Genomic DNA, 26,898 nt, shown 5'->3' with positions numbered 1-26,898 from the left:
TAACCCTAACCCTTCCCCACACACCGAGGCCATAGTGATGATAAGCTGCTTTACACAGAGCTGTGATTCACAAGAAATGGCTTAGGCTTGATTTAACGTTTGATAATCCTCATCGAGCTTAGGTAACATGTGGAAAACAAGTATTACATGAAATATGAAATGTGGTCCCACTTTTTTGTTTGCATTCAGTTGTGTCCCCAGATCCAGCTGCCACAAAAACGGGCCGAAAATTTGTTCTTACATAGGGTTAAAATGTTAATTTGGTGGCAAAGTTGTTACAAAAATTTTAAATGTATCTATTTTATTTTGTTTCCCGAAATATGTAAAAGAAATGTTAATAAATGTATCTCACAGTCAGTTTGTTTTACATTACTACGGAAACCGATTTCTGCGAGCTTCACAATAATGAACAGAGCTCACTCAAGTTTAACATTCCGTCTAAAGTTTATTCTATTTGAGCCCAAACGATTTTAGATCATTATGAAGCTTAAGATCTAAGCTTTAATGTGATATAGATTTCAGAAAAAATGTGCTTCAAATGGGTCAAGATCCATCTACTAATAGGCCAGTTACATTTTTCAGCTTGAAAAGAAGAATATTGATTGGTCAAAGAGACCACACGCCCACCCGAATTCCAACGGTTTCCATGGTGAGGCCTCTCCATTCTCACACTCACCATGCGGTAAATATCTTCAAATTACCCGCGCCTGTTATGTTGAAACATTATCTAGCCAATCAGAACTCTGGATTTCATGCTACTCATTAATTTGAGAAATATGGTTTTGTATCTTGTTGGCAATATATGGATATTGACCCATTTCCAAGGCGCCACATATCAAGAGTGATATTGTAAGAAAGTACAGAGAATGAGTTTTACGATGATATAAATAGTATTTGGGCTCAAAAAGGGAAGAAAAATCCGTTTTAGTCTTCTTTCAAGCCTAGAATTCACTTAGATTCATATTTTTAAATCCGAAATTAAAGACCAATATAAAAAAGTAACACTTACTCTTCCCTATGATGGAATAACATTCAATTTAACTTGAAGATGAGGTGCTAAAATTCTTTGAGAAAGAAAGACCAACAACTCACGAGATCTTGAGTGGGAAGTGAATTTAGCTACTAGAGGATTTGAATAAATCTCGCTTAGGGACATGCAGTCTAGACAAATATCAAATAAAAACCAATCTTCGGAATGGTTTTGGTAGAATGAATATGTTGGCCTTTTTTAGCTGTTATTGGGCGTGTGACATTTGTAAACTGAATTGTCTAGAAAATTTTATTATGATCACTGACAAACACGTCTGACACAGTATTTTGCCTCTGATGTAAACAGGGTCCACTGCAATAACCCTCTATTAACGCCAAGGACAATTAGAGATAAATCTTTCATATTCATGTTAAAGAGTAACATTAAAGAGTACTTGCATTGGTTTCAAAATGGACCAGCATTTAGTTCTTACCAAATAATATGAATACATATTTACAACATTACAAAAACATAAATGCACTTGAGTTTACCATACTACGGATATATTTACATGAAAAAGTACGAACTACAACTACAAAACACCGTGCTTAGTGCAAATATTCATAAAACATATATCGAGAACATGAATTTTATTGATAACTTGACTATGAAATGCTTCTAGAAAGCAATTCTTGGAGAATTATCAGAAAAGAGTATCATTTATGAGAACTGTCATGAAAATAGAACCTTGGTTTCAAAGCTAATCTTGAATGTCTCTTCAAATGAATGTAGCGTAGCGTTGATAGCATCATGTGCCTATATCTCTATGGTTTCCCGGATGGTACAATACTGGCATATTGAGTTCCCTTTTTTGATGTAAAATTTGTGTCCTTTTCACCGAGAACAAGATCTGCGTAGATTAACCCCTCAGCATTCAGATCTTGACTCGAAGATTCCTTTGCTTTATTTTCTTCATCACCATCTTGCTTAGATTCTGTAACTCCTGGTTCCTCTGCCGATTCCACCAGACTCTGTCTTTTGGAATCACCAAAGAGCCCTTTTTTGCTGTTTCGGATTTTTTCAGGCTTTGCATATAAAGGAGAACGCTCGGTGATATTTCCTCTGGCTGTTGCGTTACGAGCTGCCAATGAAAGGCTACTACCACCTCGCATCATGTCTGGAAGACCAATCTTACGTTCAGACTTGAGAATTGGGAGTGTAGAAGATCCCTTATAGGTACTTCCGGTCTGACGTTTCATCTCAAGAATAGTTGCGTAGGCATCGTTTCCACCGTGCTCCATTACAGTTATAGGAGATGTGATCGGGATTCGTTTGCCTTTACGTCGTCGCACAATTTTAACGACGATGATGATCACGATAGTGACGATAAAGATGAATGCTCCTGCAGCAGATGAAGTCATGATAAATATCCTCCCGGTAAGGAAGGCTGGAATTTTTGGTTTCATACCAACAGTGACATTTGAGCCATTGATCTTAACGATGTTTGGAAACTCTGTACTTTTTTGTGTTGGCTTCATTGCTCTTTGCCAATCAGTCTCATCCGTGTTCATATCATTACCACCGTTGAGAATAAAAGTCGTTAAGTCTGGATTATCGGTCGTCATCCCTGTAGGTTCAATTGAAATAACCAATGTAGCTGTACCGGTAAGCAACTCTCCGTTGATTGTCTGCGCCTGGCAAGTCACCAGTGTATTATCATCCTCTTCACGAATGTTCTGTATCTCTAACACCTTATCATTGTGCATTAGCTGCATTCTACCAGGTATATTCTGGTGAATGTCTCTTACTGATGGTTCTACGTTCCAGGAGTAACCCCTTACACCTACATTGCTAGTAGTCATCAATGCGCAAGTGAAAGTGGCTGTTTCTCCAACCTTGACAGAATTCACCGATGGCTCTATCTGGACCTTAGAGGGTACATCCATTGGTCGAATTGAACATGCACGTCGTGTAGTTATCATTGGACCTCGCATCAAACATGTATATTTGATATTAGTGTCTTGTGGCCGTAGGATCTGGCGATGAACTGCGTATCGAAGACCTTCATTTTCCTCCAGCTCCTCTTCACCACGAAACCATGTAAGGTCAGGGACAGGATTACCGCCCTCCGACGTACACACCAAGTCAACTGTGTCTCCAACCTATTTGGAATGGAATGTGAGAACGAAAGTTACTTGCAGTTGAACAGAGGAAAAACAAGTATCAACATTTGAAGAAAAAAAACAACTAGAAAAGAGTTCCCTAATCATGCTAAGTGCAGGTCAACATTGTATATTGTAATTGTATACAACCAACGTGTACAACAGCTTTTTGGCAACTCTTTTTTTATTTAAATATTGTAAAGAAATTGATGAAGAGAACAATGGTAGGCGTAGCTTAAATCAAGGTTCCCCAGAGCTATCTGGGGCTGGAACTATCTGGGGCGTAGCTGAGGCATGGCTTGTCATTGTACAAAACTCACCTTCACCCGACAAAGGAAAACATGATTGGTATGGTGTCGAAAATCTGTCTACCTGACGGTCAATCGGATCGGGCTCTCCCTAGCCACTAACCCGTCTCTGTGGTCTAGTGGTTAAGGCACCGGCGTTCAAATCTGGGACCCGGGTTCGATTCCCGGCAGAGACATTTTTTCGGCATCACCAATTTTTCCAAAGGGTAGATAACTCTGGGGAACCTTGATTTAAGCTACGTCTACCATTGTTATCTTCATCCATATATACATATATATAAACATACATATTTTGGTGTGTGTGATTACGTGTTTTTTTTTTTCAAAATGCATGATACAATCATCTATTTAAGTTAGTTTGTTTTTAGAGATTGTATTACTATTCTGATTCATTAATTCTTTAATAAACCAATACCGTAAATATGAAAAAGTCTTGTCCTAAATTTGAACTTTCTGTTTTAACATAGTAAAGTCAGCTCAAAACAACGAAAATCAAACTCAGATGGACCCCATGGAAAGTTTTACATTATTTTGTTGTACGGTCCTACATTTTTTCTGTCATCATGATATCACACTTGTACTTTTTACCTTAAGGAATTGTTTTTCCTTCTCCAAGAACAAGAGAAGAAAGAGAAAAATAAGTGGTTAAAAAAGGGATGGGAGAATAATTTTAAAATAGACAAATTTGAAGTTTCTTTACAAAATATGCAAACTCTGCTTAAAGTGATTGTTTAACATTGGTGTGACTTTTAAAAAATCTGAGCTAGAAGGTCACACTTGTCACTTGTGTCTGTGATATGTTCCGAAAATGAAGCCTAGAAAAAATTGCGTTCGAAAATGATTATTTAGTGCTTCAAAAATTGAAATATAAAGTGACCGGAAATACCATCTTAGTTTCATCCCATACACTTATGTGTACTATTTAGGTGTCTATAAGACGCCTATTTACAAAATAGGGGTTTGCCTTGTAGTTTTAGCTTTTCATTCTCAATAATGGTTGTTTTCAGGGTTTATTAGTTCTAATAAGCCAGTTCGTAGTTCCTTTCTGCGCATGATCAAAAGATTCTACGCATGATCAGAAGGTAATTTGTACTAAAGTGACATGGCGCTTTAAAAGCACCGACTTGGATGTCTTGATTATTCATTTATTCTTTTGAATTGTCGTTTTCATTTACATCCACAAAAAACAACAATAAGCTTCCACGAACGACTGGTATTTCACAGTTTGCAAAGTACATTGTGCAACATGCTAAGATATGCATTCAAAGAAGGGAGGCAACAAATGCCTTCATCAAGTGTTCATTGGTGTGCTATTCTAGTCATCAGGTCTTTTCAATTTCTTCATCCTGCTATGTAAGGCAAGCTTACGTAATATCTTTCTTTGAAATCTGCCTATCATGATGAAAGAAATGAAAGGTCATTTGACCAAAATTGTCCATGAAGTAACTACGACTGGTCTATACATGCACTTGTACACATGTTTCATCTTGGTTTGAGAATTTTTTAAATCGGCTGCTCACAAAGTTAAACAATACCTTTAAGTGAGTTGCATAGGGATTAAAGCATTTTCAAGACATCATACAATAAATATTTCTGCTCGCAAGTAGAGTTTTCATTGTTTTATTCAGTGAGATAGCCTCATACTTGATATTATGAAATGGTGTTTGGAACATGTAAAATGACACGTTTAAGGTCCGAATGTAAATTAAGAGCTAAAAAATTTCGATTTTCAGGTTTGAATAGATAGGTTTGAAAAAAAAATAGCGCGCTTCGCATTTGCATTACCCATTCAGGCCCCATGATATACCTTACCTAGTCTGTATGAATAAAACACATATGTTAGCTTTCAGTCTTTATGAATACCCCCTGCCCCTTTAGGGTAAGTTCCAATGTACTAAGACCCCTTCCTTGAAAAAAACAAACCAATTTTTTCTTCACAGGTTTTCTTGCGGCCGATCGGCAGGGTTTTGGGTAAATATGGATGAAAATATCACCCTCTTCCCTTATTGCCAAATTGTAGATCCACTCATGTACTACGTGTTCATCGATATCTAAATTGAATTCAAATCCAATTCAAAAATATGATATTTTTCCCCAAAATATAGAAATCTTCTCAATATAGAAATCGTCTCATTTTCTTGAAATTTCATATTCGTTACAATGTCGTTTATTTTATGAAAGTTAATTAGCATATCGTGGAATTCAATTTAAGAATCAATCACATTTACATTTGGGAACAAACCTAATCACAACATATTGTCAACAAAAGGGGAATATTTGACATTGTCGTTCTTTTCGAAATGGTGAAGGAAATTGACTGAGGGAGAAAAAAAAGGTGAAGATTACAATGTTAATCTCTTCATACCGTTCATGTCTAGACTTACCCTAGCTGCTAATGCTTAGCGATCATCAGTTTTTGACTCATGAACAGTTTTGGAAATCAGTTGTGACTTGTTAATTCTTAGGATTGAATTAGTAACAGCATGAATAATCAAGAAGTTTATTAAATTCATTCAGTGTCAAACGCTTTGTTTTCTCCTCTATTCGATATCTCTATCACAATTCAGTTAATCAAAACAGCCAGTCAATAGACAGTAAAGAATAAAAGTCATTCGACCTTCCAAAGGTAACCAGTAACATTAGGAATTGTGAGTGTCGATAAGACATTACGTTCTTCAAGCACCATGAGAGTAGGTATTTATCACCAAATTCAAACAACTCTTGATCATCCCCAGCCCCGAATGTGTAAAATTACCATTGTTGTAAACGTATTGTGCTTTGATGAATGAAGAGGTTTTGTTATTGTAAAATTTTCAAAAAATGAAATATTTCATATTAATATTATAAAATACCTCCACTCCCCGAAGAAAGGGTTGGTGTGGGAAATAATAACTCGTGTCATTTTGAATGACACCGTGTAGTGCAATAATGGTTCTGTGGAATATAAGTGAAATTTCAAGATCACTCTGACAGCATGCTTACTTAAATAATATAGGTTTTCCCGTCCAAATTCGTCTAAAATTTCAACCGATTTAATGATGTAATAATTCAATTTGCAACTTATTTGATTGACCTATAAGATCAGCATTTAAATAGCCAAATACTTAATTCAATTTAATTCTACTGGCACGCGATTTCATAGTTATTTCATTTAAACATTTATAAAGAACGATCAAATTGAAATAGCTGAGTAGTGTTTTCAAATTCGCACCGGTACCTTCCTTGCGAACGTTTAGGAATTCAAAATCATTAATATGCAATCACTTACAAGATATGGACAGTGTTTTTCGTTGTTGTTTTTTATACTTCTTTTGAATAATTATGGAAATGGGTTTTACTCCTAAATTTTGCTGAATTTTACATCTGACAGACCATCATCGGAACAACTCGTTTTTGTTCCACTTTCATAACTCGAGACTGTGGTCAATTCCATGATACCCATCCCTTCCCCTAAACGATTGAAATTATGTAAAATACAAAAGAACAAGATGATGAAGAAAAAATACCTACCATTGGCATACCACTCAATGGCAGATCCGGGGGGAGGGCACAGCCGACTCGTGCCCCCCCCCCCCCCTCCTTTTTAAAGGCACAATTTTTTTTTCGTGGACGAAATACCCTTATTCTTTAGTTAACAACCTTCTTTTTTTTTACTCGTCAAATTCCTCCGGAAAATGTGCCCCCTTTGGGGGAAATCCTGGATCCGCCCCTGCACCCACTCATCAATCACTAAAAGAATAAGCGTTTACAACAATATCCTGTAAGTGTTACGTGAATTACCTCTTTATCAAACATAATGGATTAAAATGATTCTAACTGAAAAGATCAGCAAAAAATAGAAATATAGGGTAAAGTTTGAAAAAAAAATGAATACAGAAACTTTATCAGAATTTGGAAGTTTAAAGTGCAGATATGTGTGCCAATAAATGAAATTGAAAATTGTGTTTCAGGCGAAATTAAACGATCAGTTATTAAATGACACCTTAGGGCCATTAATTTTGAACGAGCTTCTCTCTGAATTGAATTTCTACAAAATTCAAAGGAATGATATAGAACGGAATTAAATGCTAAATGAATGAAAATGAACTATGTGTGCAGAGGGTGGGCGAAATATTTCGAATTTGAACGTCCTTTCATTAATTTAATTGCAACTCTGATGAAATTGGACGGGAAAACCTATAGTATAGAAAATAATAGAAAACAAAATTTAATGAATGTGTAAGTTATTAGGACTTTTTAGTTGTTACGTCATGTGCAAGCAACTTTCCAAATATCGATTAGCAAAAAAATAAATGAAATGTGATTTTCTCACGAGATGAAATCAAGTTTTATTGTACATTGACTGTATGAGAAAAACAAATCATTTCACATCCGCTCTTTGAAGAAATGCATTTTTTAAGAACCATTACCATATGGGCAGCTGCCCCTATATGGCGTCAACAATAACATATTGAAAATTCTATAAACTTTTTTTGAATCTTTGATGGATTTTCCTCAAATCCTCCTCATCAATTTTTTATCTGGTATTTTCATAAGAAATTTTTCAGGGTTGACGTCCTCTTTGAAATGTATCAATCTTTAGTGTTATGGTAGCTTGATTTTTCACTTTTTAAATAAATAAACTTTTGGTGATGGGGTAGATTTGACCTTTAAGTATATGAAGTGTTTCACTTTTTTTTGGGGGGGGGGGTGGAGGGTCCGAATTAAACATCACCGTATAACGGTCAACTTAAATCTGCATTTTTAATGTAATCGAATCGATGGCATCCAATAAAGAATAAAATCTTCGTTTACAACCGACCAAAGTTTGGGATGCTTTTTACCCATTTTTGGTCATGGACCATATTTATGTTTTATCCAATATTTTTTCAAGAGTGCGTTGGTTATACCCCGTATAAAATGACACCGCGCAATCCCCCAAAATAACTCGTGTAACAATTTAAACTGCATCAAAAGAGGGTGGCATGTATTTGTATTCTTCTCCTGATAAAAGATGAATCTAAAATAGATGAATAATGTCCGACAAAATGAGTCATCATTGACTTGATTCAATGGGACGCGTTGGGAGTATGTATAGTTTTCAAGTTTATTCTCTATTTACCAACAGGAAAAAAAAAACAATGTTAAAATCTGGAAGGAATGGATGTCCGCTCTGTCAACGAGTCTTGCATGGGGGAAGCAAGGAAGTAGTAAATTAGTATCCTCTGCGCTCTATCAAATCATCAACGTCCCATACGATAGACAATATTGTTGGTATCCTAACAAAGGTGAATCAGCAGAACAATATTATTAATGATAAAAACAAAACGAAATGCAGACGTCTGATGGCCATTTGGGATAAATTTGATATGTGATGTATATCAACACGTTGATGGATTTGAGTATTTATTTTTGCATTAATAAATCACCGGACTATTAACCTGCAATGCTATTTTCAAGATAATCTGAAGTGCAACTGATTGCCAAACGTATTGAACTACAAATTAAATGAATTGATTACCAGAACCAAATACATGTACAATCATCAGATCAAAGATATTGTTAAAATACAAAGTGACAACATCATTATATAAAGTAATACAAGATTGAGGAAATGATTTCTGACAGACTGACAGAGAATTTGAAATTTATGGAAGCTCAAAAATGCCACCCAGATGTTCATTTGGTCATCTCGTCATGTCTACATCTCTTAGGGAAAAGGATAAGATGACGTGATCTCGGATCTCGTCATGTCTACATTCCGTGTGAGAGATGATCAGACGACAAGATCTTAGATCTCGTCGTATCTACATCCCATGTGAGAGATGATTAGATTGCAAGATCTTGGATATCGTCATTCTACATCTTTCAGCAAAAAATGGTCAGAAGGCATGGCCTCGGATCTCGTCATGTCAACATGGAAAAGATGATCACATGACAAGGTCTTGGATCTCGCCATGTCTACATCCCGGGTGAGAGATGATCAGATGGCAAGATCTTGGAGCCGAGATCTCGCCATCTGATCATATCTTTAAAAAAGTGTAAACATGACGAGATCTAAGATCTTGTCATCTGATCATCTCTCCAACGGGATGTAGTCATGATGAGATGATTATGAACATATGGGTGGCATTTTTAAGCCTTCATATGAAACTATTTAGGGTTTTAATATCCTTTACACTTTGGGAGAGACTACTCTGCATAGAACGCAGGCATCATGAAATAAAACATTTTTTAATAATAATCTGATTTGCATCCACATAAATTTACATCATAATTAGCACTCGAGTTCTTACATGATGAGAAGTCATGAAGATATCCCTACACACCTAAAATAATCTCTTTTCAAGGCATCGATCTTAAAAGTAATTCTAGGACAACTACCCCCCGGATGATTCCCCCCGGACAATTACCCCCAGATAATTACCCCGGACAACTTCCCCCTGGACAACTACCCCCTGGACAATCACCCCCGGACAATTACCCCCCCGGACAATTACCCCCGGACAACTACCCCAGGACAACTACACCCCGGACAATTACCCCCGGACAACTACCCCCTGGACAACTACCCCCGGACACCTACCCCCCGGACTACTACCCCCCGGACAATTACCCCCTGGATAATTACCCCCTGGACAATTACCCCTGGACAATAACCCCCGAGGAAAATTATCCCCCGGACAATTACCCCCTGGACAACTACCCCCTGGACAACTACCCCCTGGACAACTACCCCCGGACAACTTCCCCCCGGACAACTACCCCCCGGACAATTATCCCCCGGACAATTACCCCCGAGGACAATTACCCCCTGGACCATTACCCCCAGAAAATCCTCCCTTTTCTCCAGCATCAATGTTAGAATTAAGCGGGACCTATTGTAAGTTTTGGTCGGTGACACAGGTTTTCGAAATATTTTCTACTTTATCTTACGTTGATAACATTTTCTTTCTCTTTTATATTGCTCTTCTTCGTGTTGTCTAGTTTTCTTTTTTTTCTTTTTTTTTGTTTAGCGGCGCCTTGTACATCCTAAAAAATGGCGGGGGGGTGCACCCGAAACCTCCCGTTTGGCTATGCATATATTCATCAGAAAATGTGTAAACTTGCCCTCGTTCTTATACCCTTTTTACACACGCTAAAATGTTATTAACCCCGTACTATAGGTGGGGCTAAATTGCCATTTAGCCCCACCTATAGTACGGGGTTAAGCTTAGCCCACTTTCTTTTTACACAGCATTTTTTGCAAAGTGGGCTAACCCCACCTTTAGCACGGGATTATTTGGCCCTGCAAAAAAGCAATTGCGGTGCTAAGAGCGATAGTACGGGGTTAAGATCGCTAGTGTAAAACGAAAGTGGGCTAACCTTAACCCCGTACTATGGCAATTTAGCCCCACCTATAGTACAGGGTTAAGGAAATTTTAGCGTGTGTAAAAATTGTACGAGTGAAGTACTTGCACTACGAATGATCGACAAATGTATTTAAAGCATGAGCTACCACTACAGTCCGGGGTTAGCGGGTTTCGTGTGTGAAAAGCAGGCATTCCTTATCCGGGGTTAGCAATAACAATTTGGCATGTGTGAAAAGGAAAAAAATAGTACGGGGTTAAGGATAGTACGGGGTTAGCGATAGTCCGGGGCTAAGAGAATCCTGTATATAGAGGGTATTAGTTTTCATAGAACAATTGAACAATGGAAATTAGACGAATTAGATACTACACGAACTGGTTGTAGACGAAATGAGTTTAGACTATGTGAAGTTGGACAGCTGATAAGTAGACCACGTGGTATTAGACCATCGGATAATTCACCTTGTGGTCTAGTGGTTCAGACTCTCGTCTTTCAATCTGAAGGACGTGGGTCAAATTCACGCCATGGCGTGTTTTCCTTTAGCAAGAAATTTAGCCACATTGTGCTGCACTCAACCCAGGTGAGGTAAATGGGTACTGGCAGGAAGTAATTCGTCAACAAGCTGTGCGCACCACAATTGTCAGACGGGGTAACATATGAGCGCATTGAGCACCTAGCAAGGTGGATACTTGCGCTATACTATAAATCACAGTTGACGGATCTAATGGATAGAGCGTATGAAGCACGTATGCAATTAGTACACAACGGATGCATAGCGTTTTTCAACGGACGGCACGACAATTTTTTCTGTTGTACACCCGCTTTGCATCCGTAAGTGCAGTGGGACCGAACATTTAAAAGGAATGTCCACCCTGAATGTAAGTTTATTGTAAAAATAGCAGGAAAATAAAACACTGGTGAAGGTTTTAGGAAAATCGGTTAAAGATTACGTAATTGGAATCTTAAATTATGGAGTTGTTACGCCATAAACGAGCAGCTGCCCTATATGTTATGTAATATAACATGCATGAACTGCACCCATCCCCCTTAAAAAGCGGAAAAAACTTCGATTCGAAGGCAGCATAAAATTATCGTTAACATTTCAGGGATATTTTCATCACACCGAAATTACATTTGATTGATTTAGAAAAAAACCCGACGTAACAACAAAGAAGGTTCATTGTCAAAAAAAAATAAATGACTTGTTTAAAATGAGAAAATATATATGAGGAGTGATTGTACAATACAAATAAACTCATGCAAGTGCCCAAGAAAAGAAAAATCTATCCCGTGATTTGAAATGGCCGCCCTCCCTATATTATCCTGGATCCGTCCCGGGTCAAAGAGGGGCCCCAGTGGGTGGGGGTGACAATTGTTTTTCCAAATTTGTATTTTGAGCGTATCAAAAGCAAGGAGGACAAGAAGAGGAAGAGGAAGGAGGAGGAAAAGAAGAGGAAGAAGAAAGGAGAAGGAGAAGGAGAGGGGGATGAGGGGGAGCAGGAAAAGGAAGACCACCTAAAAACTCCCAGAATGTTCCACTACTTTCTGATACCAAACTTCTTTCCTCTGTTCCGATGCACCTTGACCTTACTGATAACTGGAAAACCGACCAGCGTCAATCTCAGTTGATCATATTATTATGAAGCTGGTATCGGAGGTGGCTCGACTTATGTTTTTATCGCCCTTTTTCAAATGTCGGAGTGAGTCCACCTTTGGATGTCATGGATGTGGTTTGAAGGAGCCTTCACACCGGCATTAGTCTAGCAATTGGTATGTGTCACCGTCAATAGTGGTCCCACATCCGCACATCGGCATGACCATTGAACTCGAAATGACGAACAAGAGTTGTTGCTAAAGGCGGTTTTCCACGGAAGCTACTTTTGTCATTTCGGCATGCTGTCCGCAACCAAATTCCGTAAAAGATTATGCAAATGATCTTGTCCTAGGACACAACCAGGACTGTCTGCGTATTGTCGTAGGACATTCCTGGGACTGTCCTAGGACAAGATTATCTAAATGAATTTGTCGGCGTTCGGTGCGGACAGCATGCAGATCGTATCAGGACAGAACCGGAGACATTTAGGACAACGTCACGAGTGGTAAATTCAAGGACTAGGGCAATCGGACAACTTGCGAATACTCCATGAAAATTATCATTCATATATTATTTTTTGATGAATTTAGGGGTGTTATTTGGGTTTTCTTCGATTACAAAGACTATATAGGATTTTCTTTTATTTCAAATCAAATTGCATACATTGGTGGACATCCCAGGGGGACAGGGGCGACGCGTCCCCTCACTTTTTGGAAGGGGGGCATTTGATATCAAATATTTGGAAGGAGGAAAAAAGAAAAAAAATGGAAAGAGAGGGAAAGAACCAGAAGGGAAAAGAGAAGAGAAAACGAAGAGGATAAACAAGAGGAGAAAGACGAGTGAATTAAATAAGATGAGGGGGGGGGAGGAGGATTTCATGTCACTATGTTAAATTTTCGCTCACACTTTGTGCTCGCATTGCCTAATCTATGAGATACATAACTTGCTTAATAGACTTATATTGAGCTTAAAATATCAAGTTTTGAAGTAAATATACAAAACATTTCTCGGACATTAAGTTTTCAATTTGTTTGATTTACAAATAAATTTTATAGTTTTCTGTAAAATAACTATATTTTATGGTCGAAATATGAACATTTTCCGCTCGCGCTGCGTGCTAGCATAATTAGATTTGTCATATAAATATTCTCTTCGTGTATTCCATAATTTTTTGAAAAATATCCCTTTTAGGATGGTCTGATTGTGCATAGTATCAGCTAAATCTGCTCGCTTGCATTTTGATTGGGGAGTTATGTATACCTGTATCAATTGTAACAAATTATTTTAAATTCCTCTTTTATGCCAGCTTATCAAAACAAAATTTCGGCTCGTAGTTTGCGCTCGCATTATTTTTGTTAAAAATATATTAACCCATGCATCCTATTCATGATTACAAAATGTCCAGTTATCTGACCTTAATATCAATTTCGCGCCCTCATTGGGCTTATTAGATTAATAAGTAATGTAACAATATTTTCATGATTTCCTAATAATCATTGTCCGTTTTTTCAGAATGAAATAACGACAAGTTTCATCTCTCGCTTAGGAAGATAGTCATCATAGTCATATGAAGACAAAAAATGTCCTTGAAATATCCCGGTTGCAACTCAAAATAATAATTATACTTGCTTATATAGCGCTTAATACTTACTTTGTAAGAAGTCTCTAAGCGCTCTACATAGTCAGGGGCCTTAGGCCTTAAATTTGAAGTTTTGGGGACAGAGTTTACAAAAGCACCAAACTTTCCCTATGTCAATATTAGGTCAATAGCTTTATTTTTTCCCACAGAACATGGTGTTGAAAATTGCATCTTCATGCAAAATATGCTAATTTATGTAAATTAGCAGTTATTTATGCATGAAGCCATATGCCAATAGGAATTGATTAATAAAAGTAAATAAAGAGATACCAAAATTTAAGAAAATCTCTTTTAGGTCAATAGCTTTAAATTTCCTTATCAAACATGATATTGAAAATTGTGTCTTCATGCAAAAATATGTTAATTTATGTAAATTAGCAGTTAATATATGCATGAATAGTAAAATTAGTAAAAAGGAATAAAAGGAAACCAAACTTAAAAGAAAATCTCTATCAGATTGATAGCTTTATTTTTTCCTATCAAACGTGCTATTGAAAATCCCGTCTTCATCCAAAATATGCTAATTTATGTAAATTAGCCATTATTTTATATGTATAAATTAGTCCCATTCCAATGGGTATTAACAGTGGAAAAGGGGCCAAACTTTTGAAGTACCTCTATCAGCTCAAAAGTTTAAATTTTACCAGCAAAACATGCTATCGAAAATCATATTTCCATGCAAAAGTATGTTATATCATGTATATTATGTAAATTAACAATAACATATGTATGAAACTGTATTCTAATGATTAAACAAATATTGCATAAAGCATAAAGCCGTATGGCAACCCACCCAAACAGTAGCAAAAATCGAGCCAGAGCAGGCAAGAATCGAGTCAGAGCAGCCAGAATCGAGCCGAATTTAGCCCGAATCCTCTGATTATTGCCAAATGACGATGTGAATAGCTAATCGAACGACTATGCCTAAATTCGCCAAGTACGCCACCGAATTTCCCGAAAATGCGCCAGATTCTTTGGGCTTGCCGATTCGGCAGCTATTCGCATGCCATTTTTCTAATTTCTGGCCAATCGTCTCCCTCGTCTATTATGTTCTTTGTAATGATTCGTACGATATGGGGAGGCAAGAGTCGGACCTTTACTCTACAAATGCCTCCCAAAATCCAACCGAATTCCATCGGAATACATCCCGATTTGGCCCGAATGGAATTTGTCGTAGCCACATTTGGGAGTATTTTGGAGGTATTCGGCTGGATTTGACCATTTTCCTATCGAGCTGAATTCCTCCAAGAATATTTCCTAATCCCTAGCTCCTGAACTTTCCTGCATTCGGGAGGGGAGAACAGAGTGCTTCAAAGTCTTTATGTGTATTCGGATGGATTTGCTGCTGATTTGGTTCCTGTTTAACCCATGTTTTATGTAGGAAATCCATTTCTAGATGACAAACCAGAATAGGATACAACTGTGATAAACAGTCTCTGCAAACATTCAGATGATAACCAAAGTACAGTAGCGAGAATACATCACTTCAGTCCTGGTTTAAGCTAGGTTTACACCAAAATCTAATTCTCCCGAATAAATTCGGACTGATTCTGCCTGATTCACATGGATTAGGGAAGTTCCCCCAAATAGAGAAGAATGGGTCCTGAATTGTCGCGATTCAGCGCAGAATCGCCAGTGAATTGACCAAATCAATTTTCGCCATCCCCCAAAAAGCAGAATGCCAACACGAATAGTGGAAGAATTGACCAAAGCATGTCCAGAATCCAGCCGAAAGTGACCTGATATCTCTTATTTACAGCAGAACAATGGCCTGAATGTGGACCTGAATCAGAACGAATGCGCCGAGCTCGGACGGTTCGGGACAGTTATGTCCAGAAATAAAACAAATCGTCCGAATCTGTCAAAAATCCGAATGACTCCCCGAATCCAACCGAATGTCACCCGAATTCATCTCAAATGTGGCCCGAATGAAATATGTTGTGGTAACATTCGGGAATATTCTGGAGGGTATTCGGCTGGTTTTGAACATTTCAAAATGAGCTGAATTTCTCAACGAACGTTCCCGAATTTTCTCGCATTTACGGAGGCAAAACAGAATATTCCTGAAACCACCAGAATACGTGTATATGGATGAATGCGCAGCTGATTCGGTTCCGTTCTAACCCTAGCTTTAAGCACGTGTTACACCAAAACCAAATTCTCCCGAACAGATTCGGACCAATTCTGCTCAAAATGGCCTGGATTCAATACTTATTCATCTCGGATTCGAGGAGCTCCCGGAATCGATGCGGAAGGATCAGGGACTATTCTGTTCTCCCTCCCCATCGGGAACATTCGTGGAGGGATTCAGCTTGTCTTGAAATGTTTAAACCAGCCGAATATCCTCCAAAATACTCCCAAATGTGGCCATGACACATCTTATACGAGCTATATTCGGGATGTATTCGGATGGAATTTGGTTGAATTAAATTTGGGCAGACATTTAGACAATTATTTTTGGAAGTCAGTAGCTCTGATTCGGGAACTATTCCTGACCGATTTGACTCTGATTCGGTCTTAAATTATTGATTGGGAGAATTTGGTTTTGGTGTTACTTAGTTTTAGAGATAGATATCAATTCATTAGCCATTTAAGAAAAATCACTGAAATTATTCAGAAGGATCAGGTCTTTGCTCAAATCTGATGTGTCCCTGTTATAAAATAAATGTACATAGTTGTCAGAGGGGCAGACATGGACAGCTTTTTCTGACATGAGCACCATCCATATACCCTCCTCTTTCTAACAGGGGAAGACTCTATTCAGTTGGGAAAGAAATCTGACCTCTTGATTTGCTTTAAAAAGAAAGATGAAATACTGGTTTATCTTTTCCATATGATTTTTTAATTGTGAAAGGGGTATGCACAAGATTTATCATTTGCATAAATTTGCATTTTAAACATGATACCCTCCTCTGGTAGCATGGAAAGTCACCATAATGAATGAATTGTGTTACAGTGTCTTATATGCATGGTGTTGTGCTCGTCCCTCTGTTTAAAACCTTAAAATATGATAGTTGATGAGTTTTACACATTTTTGCATAAATTTTGCATAAATTTGCATTAATTAACATTGAAAATTGATTCTTATTCTGGAACTGTACAGAATCAATCTAGATTTGATGCCCAATCAAAATAAATCCCAAATACCCCCCCCCCCAAAAAAAAAGAAATGAAAATAAATAGGCTTCTATAGAAAAGTTTAGGTCTCTACTATACATATACAGTAATTTACGGTGAATAGTGTGATTTTGCATAATTTTGCATAAATTAGCACTATGAAATATGATTCCAGTCATTGATATCGAGGCATCCTATCAAGAATTAATGGTTTTGATACCGTTGACACATATGGAAAAAAAATGTGATTTTGACAATGCTATATGTCGACATATGATAAAATATGTGTTTTTACATATAATTTGCATAAAATTTGCATTAATTAACCTTAAGAATGATTCACATTCACCAATGTTTTAAAAATCGACCTGCAGTTAAATATTTAGCAAAAGAAGACCCAAATACACAAAAATTGGGCATTTAAAAACTATTTTTAGTGAGAAATGGCGAATTATGAGTTTTTTTCATAAAATTTGCATAAATTAGCATTTTAAAATAGGGTGCCCTTCACCGATTTTGGGGCACCCTATCTAGAATTAATGCTTTTGATACCAGGGACCCACATGCAAAAAATGGCGCTTTTGTAAATCCTGTCCCCAAAATTTTGCTAAGGCCCCTGACTAACAGTATATGCAGCATAATTTCCCTGGCTTTAGCAGTGCAGCTATTACGAGCGCTGCGTTTCAAGGAATAAATTCCTGCCAGGTACCCATTTACCTCACCTGGGTTGAGTGCAGCACATTGTGGATCAATTTCTTACTGAAGGAAATTACGCCATGGTTGGGATTCGAACCCACGACCCTTTGTTTCAGAGTCCGGAGACTAATCCACTGGGCCACAACGCTCCAAAATATATGTAATAAAAAAAAATAAACTTGAGCTTCGCACTCGCATCATTTATTAAGCGAGATCCATATCCAATTCGTAACTGCGCTTACATTTTTTTTTTTAGATCGGCTCGGCTCGTTTGTCGCGCTCACATCAAGTGTATTAGTCCAGGATAAAAGAGGCATAACCTTGTTTTTTTTATATATACAATATTTTTTGATGGTTTCTTGTCAATTCGAGGGTGCTGATTACGAATCTGAATGATGCCACTCGTGTAACCTTGAGCATTTTCCGCAAATTGGCAAAATCCAATATGGCCGCCAAAATATGCAAATTGCCCATGAAAATCATAAAATTGTCCGCACATTGGCTGTGAAATGCATGAAATTGTGTGGCAGGAGTGAAATACAATCTTAAAGATAATTTTTAATAAAATATTAATTTTCCCGATATTCAAAATGGCCGCCATAGGCCATTGTATACACTATCATGTACAATATGAATAGGGAAAACTAATTTTCACAAAAATGAGCACTAACTTCCTGCCGGTACGTTCCTGTACAATACTCTGTAGTCTCAGCTCTTCGCATTGCGCTCATATAACGAACGGTCTCATTGGTTGATTTAACGTCACTACACTAATTCATTTAACGTCATGACGTTAAATCGTTGAGCAGTAATTCGGAATTACGTCGTGTAGTAATTATTTACTACACGACGTAATAAATATTTAGGTAGTGTAGTAATTGGTATTACTACACTACGTAATTATTTAGGTAGTGTAGTAATTCGAATTACTACACGACCTTAATTATTTGATGTAGCGACACTAATTCATTTAACGTCATGACATTAAATCGTTGGGCAGTAATTCGGAATTGCGTCGTGTAGTAATTCGAATTACTACACTACGTAATTATTTACGTCGTGTAGTAATTCGAATTGCTACACTACGTAATTATTTACGTCGTGTAGTAAATTGAATTACGACACGACGTATATCCGTGTTTTTGACGGTCTCCTGCTTCCATAAATTAGGCCCCTTGACCCCGTACTTCTTTATTTTTTTTAATTTTCTTGTCTTGTATTATCCCGTTACCCCATCTAGTGCTTTTGCAAATTGTTTTTGCTACTTGTGTACTCGTTCCATACATATTAGCATTGGATCCACACACATTCCTGAATTACTCCGCTTGCCTTCCTATTCCTGTCCGAACGTTCCTGAAACAGTCCGCTTGCCTTCTTATTCCTGTCCGCACGTTCCTGAAACTGTCCGCTTGCCTTCTTATTCCAATCCACATGTTCCTGAAACATTCCGCATGGCTTCTTCTTTCCTTCTTGAAGCTGACCTGATTGCGGATGGTTTCCGGAAGACGCGGAAGGGTTTAGGAAGGGCAGGACATCTTCAGGACATCGTCAGGACAGGGTCCCGAAGGTGTCGGGTATTCAATATCCGCGTCCAAATTTTGGTCTCGACCAAAATTTGGATGCGGACAAATTTTGATTTTTCGAAAACCAGGAAGGGTTTAGGTTGCGCAGGGCCGTCGCCAGGGGGGGGGTGCGGAGGATGCGAACGCACCCCCCTTCAGAACAAAAAAATAAATAAATAAAATAAAAAAAAAACCGGAGGGGGGGTAGGGATACTTGAGGGCTCTTTTGAAATAGATCTGGCCGGCGGGCTATTTAACTGCATGAAATTGAGTTAATACGTTGTTTTTTGTGTTTTTGTGTTTTTTTTTCATAAAAAGCACCCCCCAAGAAAAAAGCTGGTGACTGCCCTGGTTGCGGAAGGGTCGCGGATTGTAATTATTACATTCCGCGCCTTGTCCTGACGCTGTCCTGGCCGCGCGTTTCCGTTTTACACCCTGGCGAAGGCATTTTCCGGAAAAGTAGCCAAAAAGCGACTAGTGAAGAGTCTACACACCTCGCTAGTTGCATGCAGCGTGCGACACAGGCGAGTCCACCACCGCATGCAATTTGCACAGTTACTGATCAGAGCACAGAGTTCCTCGGCACTTCATGTACAGAGAGAGCGGCAGTCAGGAGTGAAATCAATATACATCTCTATGAGTGAAATCCGAACATGCTTTTGCAGTCGCGTTGTTTATGATAGTTTTTTTTTCTAAAAATAAATTAAAATGAATAGAATGACAGACAAAATCAAAATAAACAGATACCATAATGGAAAGACAAATTGAAGTTTGATGGATTGATACACTTAGAAGCTGCCGAAAGATAGATATAGAAGACCGTGATAATTAGATAGAGACAAGATAGATAGATAGATAGATCGATAGATAGATAGATATAGAAATAGAGAGAGAGAGAGAGGGGTGGATAGATAGAAAGAGAGAGAAAGAGGGAGAGATGGAGATAGAGAATTTGAGAGACAGATAGATAGATGTTAGATAGATAGAAAGATGAAGAATGAGACAGGATAGACAAATTAACAGATAGATAGATACATAGATAGATATATAGATAGAGAGAAATATAGAAAGACAGACAGATGGATAGATACTGTAGTTACAAAAATAGATAGAAGATAGATAGATGGATTGGGGAGAGAACTTGAGAGATGGAGATATGTTATAGATATATGGACGGAAAAAGAGAAATAGAGAAAAAGACAGACAGATGGATAGATAAAGGGAGGGAGAGAGATAGAGAATTTGAGAGATAAATAGATGTTAGATAGATAAAGAATGAGAGAAACAGAGAAGATAGACAAATTAACCGATACTGTAGTTTCATAGATAGATAGATAAATGGATAGAACAAGACAGACAGATGGATAGAGAGAGAGAGAGCTGGAGAATTTGAGAGATAGATAGATGTCAGATAGATCAAGAATGAGAGAGAAGAGCGACAAATTAACAGATAGATACTGTAGTTACATAGGTAGGTAGAGAGAGAGAAATAGAGAAAGACAGACAGATGGATGAATAGATAGAGAGAGATAGAGAATTTGAGATAGATAGATGTAAGATAAAGAATGAGAGAGACAGAGAAGATTATTAGATAGATAGATACTGCAGTTACATAGACATGATAGATAGATAGAGATAGAATTTGAGAGATAGATATATAGACAGATAGAGAGAAAGACAGACATCAGCAAATCGGCAAGGCAAATTATCAAGGCATACATTCGTATTGAACCTGGAAAGTATAAGCTCAGCTGCATTTGCAAGTACGGTATGTTCTGCGGATAACCTCGGTGCGGACTTTGGATCGCGCGCCCAGCTGATAATGTAAACAAACGTAGACGTAGACTCTTCACTAGTCGCTTTTTGGCTACTTTTCCGGAAAATGCCTTCGCCATGGTGTAAAACGGAAACGCGCGTCCTGCGCCTAGTGGAAAAGGGGTATAACGAACAATAGACAACGTAGACCTGAGAAGTCAGGTTCATCTTGTCACGTGAATAGGTGGCGTGTAACTCAGAGAGATATTCTCAACTACTCCTTGAATAAACTAAATGCATTCAAAGTTAGGGGTATAATGACATCACATCTCATGCAGTGTATATAGCACTTTCGCTAAATGCTATTTTGTTTCAATATGAATGTAGTGCTCCTCCAAAAATTTAATTTATCTCCTATAAGAATAATTCTGATTGGTCAGAATTACAAATTTTTCCCTCGAAAAATGTTGAGGCAAGTAAATAGATGAAAATCAAACTAGAATAACATTAAATATATTATCACAATCGAAAGTAAAACATAATGTTATGACATTTAATTTTTTTTACAACATAGCAATACGCACAACTCGGTGACTGAGCCAGTCGATTGTGTCTCTCACTCACTGTTTCTTTTTTTTAATCATACATCATTTCATTTTTTTTACAGATTTAGCAGTAAGGGCCAATTGGACTGAACCATATAGTATCAACCAATGCTTATCTCACATGTTCAGGGAGGAAACATTGTTTCTCTTGACAATGAGGAGAAAATTAGAAAAATTCACATTTTATATAGGCCTAATAAACTACAAAAGAAATAGTGAGTGGATGACATCAATCTCCTCATTTGCATACCGACCAGGAGGACAAGCATATAACTATTTTGTGAAATTAAGCAAAATTTTAAGATTTCCTCCTTTTTCTTATTTTACATCCGATTTTGATGACATTTTTCAGTGTTTTGCTTGCTGGATGTGTCTCTTTTTCATTCAAATCTACTTTTTGTTGGTGGGATTTGTCCTTTAATTTTCTCCACCCCTCCCCCTTTTTTGTCTATCGTTCTCTCTCTCTCTCTCTCCCTCTCTCTTCCTACCATATTTGTATTTTTCTGTCTTCGTTTGTATTGTTGTGATGATTTTTTGTAATGAATCATTTTTCTGCTTTCTTCATGTTATGTTTGTGCATTATGCGTTTTTTTATATCATGTATGGCAATAATAATGCAAAGCCCTTTGGAAGACCGGTGTTTTTTTTCTTTGAATATATTTCTTGTACATATGAAATTTAATATAATCTTTTTTTCTGAGAAGGAAACTGTAGATAAAGATTTGCAATAAAATAAATGAATAAATAATTAATTAAATAAAAAATAGTTAATCAATTAACTATTTAATTAAAGAACAATCAGTTAATGTTTTAAGGGCATAGATTCTTGTACTGATTTGGTAGGCTCTGTTAAGTGTTTGCCCATGACTTCCCTTGTTACGCCCTTGCATGTATAGACTCAGTGTAATGACCTCTTTGACTCCGAAAGTGAATCGGATTCATGTTCATCGTCTTGGAATTTAAGATGACAACAGAACGAGGAATTTTTAGAACATGTGTCATCGTCGAAAATATTCTTGTTTTCTAGACAGGCTCTTGTCAAATATCGTTTTGATCTGTATAATAACCGGATATATCTGAAGCCCCATGGCAATATGGAGTTGTAGTTTCGAACTTGTTTGGTCCTTTTGTGGTTCTTCTACAAAAAAAACGTATTGAAAAAAAACCCATGAGCTTCTGTCTGTTGTGTTTGTTTAAACATACCTTATTCTGGAATACAGGTACCATGACGAAAAAAAATGACTAGCACGATTTAAAGGGCAACTTCAATCTGAATATATAATTTGAACAGATAAAGTAAATCATACAAATAAAACACTGAAAATTTCATCAAACTCAGACAAGGACTAAGATAGAAATGAAATATAAGCTCTGTATTACGTCAAATAGTTATATGCCTGTGTTCATGACTATGCAATTAGGAAATAAATGATGTCCTATTCCATTTATTATTTTGTAATTTATTCTATTAAGTAATTGTATTTATTAAAGTTTTGTACTCCAAGAATTAGCAGAATTTGCTTGCCATATGATATTCATTATTTCCGTCAAAAGGGAAACATACCCGGGAAATATACATGTATCAAATGTCTAAAAATATAAATTAATTATGATTTCATATAATAACATACACAGTAAAAACGCTGTTTGAGATGTTATACAAAGCTGTTTACTATATGAACCTTACAGTATTTTTTTAACCGTTTAAACAATCATGATTAATTTATTGAAAATTAAACTGTTGCTTAAGATTTAAACAGTTGTTTAAAACGTTTAAACAATTACTGCAAGGTTCATTTAGTAAACAGCGTTGTTTATTTTTTTACTGTGTAGGAAAGGGAGAGTGGTGAAATGTCATTAACTTACCTATTGAATATTTAAGACGGTGTGCATTAAACGGTTTTCGCAAAAATAATATTGGTAAACTTAACTTTAGTATTTGTTATGAGATTAAAATATATATTTTTTTGCATTTTGCTCTGTGTATTTTATTCTATCAATTTAGATAAATTATTTCCAGCCTCAGTTCCCTTACTGCTTAAAGGTCAAGTCCACCTCAGGCAAAAGTGTTGATTTGAATATAAAGAGAAAAATCAAACAGGCTTAACGCTGAAAGTTTCATCAAAATCGGATGTTAAATAAAAAAGTTATGACATTTTAAATTTCGCTTATTTTCCAAAAAACAGTGATATGCATAACTCAGTGACATGCAAATGAGACAGACGATGATGTCCCTCACTATTTTTTAAATTGTTTGAATAATACAATCTTTAATTTTATACTGATTTGACAATAAGGACCAACTTGACTGAACCATATAATAATAAACAATGCTAATTTACACGTTCAGGGGGAATTAATCGTTGTTTCGCTGAGGAGAAAATAACAATACCTTATATTTCACATAATAAAATACCCCCCAAAATAGTAAGTGGATGACGTCATCAGACCATTTGTATACCGACCAGGATGTGTATATAACTTGTTTTGTGAAATTAAGCAAAACTTTAAAATGTCATAATTTTCTTATTTAACATCGGATTTTGATTTAAAAATATCGTTGCTATATGCTTGTTGGATTTTTCTCTTTTTTTCTTATCAACTTTATGTACTGTGTTCTTGAGTTGATGCGAGGATTTGCGAGTTACAACGCCTATCTGGCTCTGTTCAAATCGAAGAAGAGGCATCTTCTAATTAAAAGAGGCATGAACGTAAGTGAAGATGTAAATATAGGTTGAGACATGTAACTCTTTATTACGTTCACATGTATATCTGGGGCAAAGAATCTATGTGTTGACATGGATATTATTTTCATTTATTTGAACACCCCAAAAAAATCTTTAAATAGTTAATAGTTCGCAGGTGGTGGCATCGATTATTTTTACGTTCTTCACGGTATTTATAGTGTCGATCTACCATCAGCTAACATCTTCAATAAATCAACATTTTTTTTAATCTTCACAGCACATACACTTAACCATGTTAACACCATGGAGCTAGTCTTTGAAGGGGATCGAACTGTGTGTGGTATGTCATTGATTGTGTGTATAGCTAGTCTTAAAGCGTACCTTTCAGAAAACTAAATTATCATTCAGAGAAAATAAATAAGTTCATTTGTATAGACAAAATTTTTTTAAGGAAAGTATTTGTTCTTATGGCCTGTTACAAAGGCCGTGTAAGTTGCACATAAATATCGGGTAAATTTCTATGGGCGACGGTGAGTGTCATAATTGATTAACTTAATTAGTTTTCCTTTACCAATTAAGCAAACCCATGGCTTGGATGACGCTATATGGTGCGTACTGTCTCTTGCTCATGCAAGGTATCTCGTTGAAGGGGCAGACCGGCCAGGGGCATAGTGAACAGAGCTGGGGCCGAAATGTCTTTAGATGCGCACTTGGGTTACAAACGGCGTAAAAGGACTTGGTTTTCCTTCAGCAGGATATTTATCTACATTGTGCTGCACTCAATCAAGGCAGTAACATAATAATTGCCATAATTGCAGAATGAATAAGTAGTGATTTAGTGTGTTACCATTCAAGATCAGTTCGTTTTCAATTGCGCAACATTGGCTTTATAAGAAAATACTCGCTCAACAACAACAAAAAAGTGTACATTCACTCATTTCTTCACGATTTCTTAACAACTTACCAGATTCTCAACTTGGAAAATCGTGGAAGTTGCAAAATAACTCTGTATCTCTATCCAGCTGCGCGTATTATAATTCTGCGCAGCCGCATCATCCGTATACTGAAAACTAAGCATTGGTGCCCCGCGGGGGGGGGGGGGCACTTCCATTCACGAGTGGATACCATGCGCGACCATGGGGTCTCAAAAAGCACCCTAAACACGTAATTTCCATATTCTGAAAATGCACCCCTTAACAAGTATTGGCGCGTGAAACCCTACCCTTAACAAGTATTGGAAACAAAACGATACTCTTGGCAAATATTCCCTGAAATGAACCCCTAAACAAGTAAGGGATGTTTTATTTTTACGGGTCCTTCGGTCGTCGGCTTTACCTTATTTGGTTAAGTACGACCCCACCTTCTACACCTCGCGCAAATCGGACTCTAAACACGAAGTGTTGGGGCAAAAAGGACATCCTTTACAAAACATTTAATTTTGTTTTATCATCCCCGCAAATTCGACCCTATTTTCCTTGCGAAATAGATACCCTTTTTTCATTATTTTTGTGTTTTTGACACCCTTATCACGTTACATACGTAACGTGCCCTATCGTGAAAAAGACATCCTTGTGTTTTTTTGGTCGCGCATAAGTGGTATCCACTCGTCAATGTAAGTGCCCCCCCCCCCGGGCCCTGAACACAATCATTATCTTTAAAATCCGTCTTTTGATCTTTCATATAGTCGATGGAACTTCCCCAGTTAAGGTCAAGGTCATGAGTCACAATGTCATTCGAGGGGAATGACTCACTTCAGTCAGCCGAAGCTACTGTTCGTCGGACTCGACCGTAATTCTTCGTAGTTCGAGCTTCAACTCAACTCTGGTTCTTCGTTCTTCAAGGACATGTGTCTTCGCTGATGACGTCAGTCGCGTTCTTCGTCGTCGTCGATCATCGGCATACTTGTTCCTCGTCATAATCGTCCAATCTTCGTAGTCGTCGTGGTTTGTCGATCTCTTCTGTTTTCGAACTCCGCATTTACCCGATTGAAAGTTTGATCAAGCAATCGATAAACTTTCCAAGACTTTCGGTAACATAATTTAAAGGCCTATTTTCAGATCAATCTCCTCTCATAATCTTGGGACTATCAATCAATGATGATTATACCCCTTCTCTATATGCAATGATTTATTGAATATCGTTTTGCCAATATACTTATGTTATCAACGATTCAATGTAAATGACTTATTATATTTTGTGACATTAAATTGATCACTTCATTTATATCTTGAATATCCTTTGGTCTTTTATTCAGGGTGGTTAAGTAGCCTGTAGATTAATAAGTTAATTAGAGCAGTTTCGCTCGTGACAGACCCAATGAGTGGGGGCTGAAGGTGCAGTGTAATAGAATGTGTTATTGCGCATCCCTAAAAAGGAGCGACGACCCTTTTTTTTAACTCTGGATTTGAGCCTGGATAACCCATTAGAGCTCCTAACTACGACTATCAATATATGAATCTAAAGGGCTGTTGCAA

General features: G+C 37.2%; 1 protein-coding gene across 1 annotated transcript; it reads right to left on the bottom strand.

Moving 5' to 3' along the window:
* Window positions 1-1,444: 1,444 nt before the first annotated feature.
* LOC121415498 lies at window positions 1,445-22,964 on the bottom strand. Its single transcript, XM_041608698.1, has 2 exons — window positions 22,941-22,964; window positions 1,445-3,132 (listed from the first exon to the last, which is right to left on the bottom strand). Exons 1-2 carry the CDS (start codon window positions 22,962-22,964, stop codon window positions 1,795-1,797), a joined length of 1,362 nt encoding a protein of 453 aa, XP_041464632.1. The 3' UTR covers window positions 1,445-1,794.
* Between the last annotated feature and the right edge of the window lie 3,934 nt (window positions 22,965-26,898).

This window comes from Lytechinus variegatus, chromosome 5 (genome assembly GCF_018143015.1).
Source record: "Lytechinus variegatus isolate NC3 chromosome 5, Lvar_3.0, whole genome shotgun sequence".
In the NCBI taxonomy this organism is placed as follows: domain Eukaryota; kingdom Metazoa; phylum Echinodermata; class Echinoidea; order Temnopleuroida; family Toxopneustidae; genus Lytechinus; species Lytechinus variegatus.
This window is presented reverse-complemented; position numbering and strand designations above follow the sequence as displayed.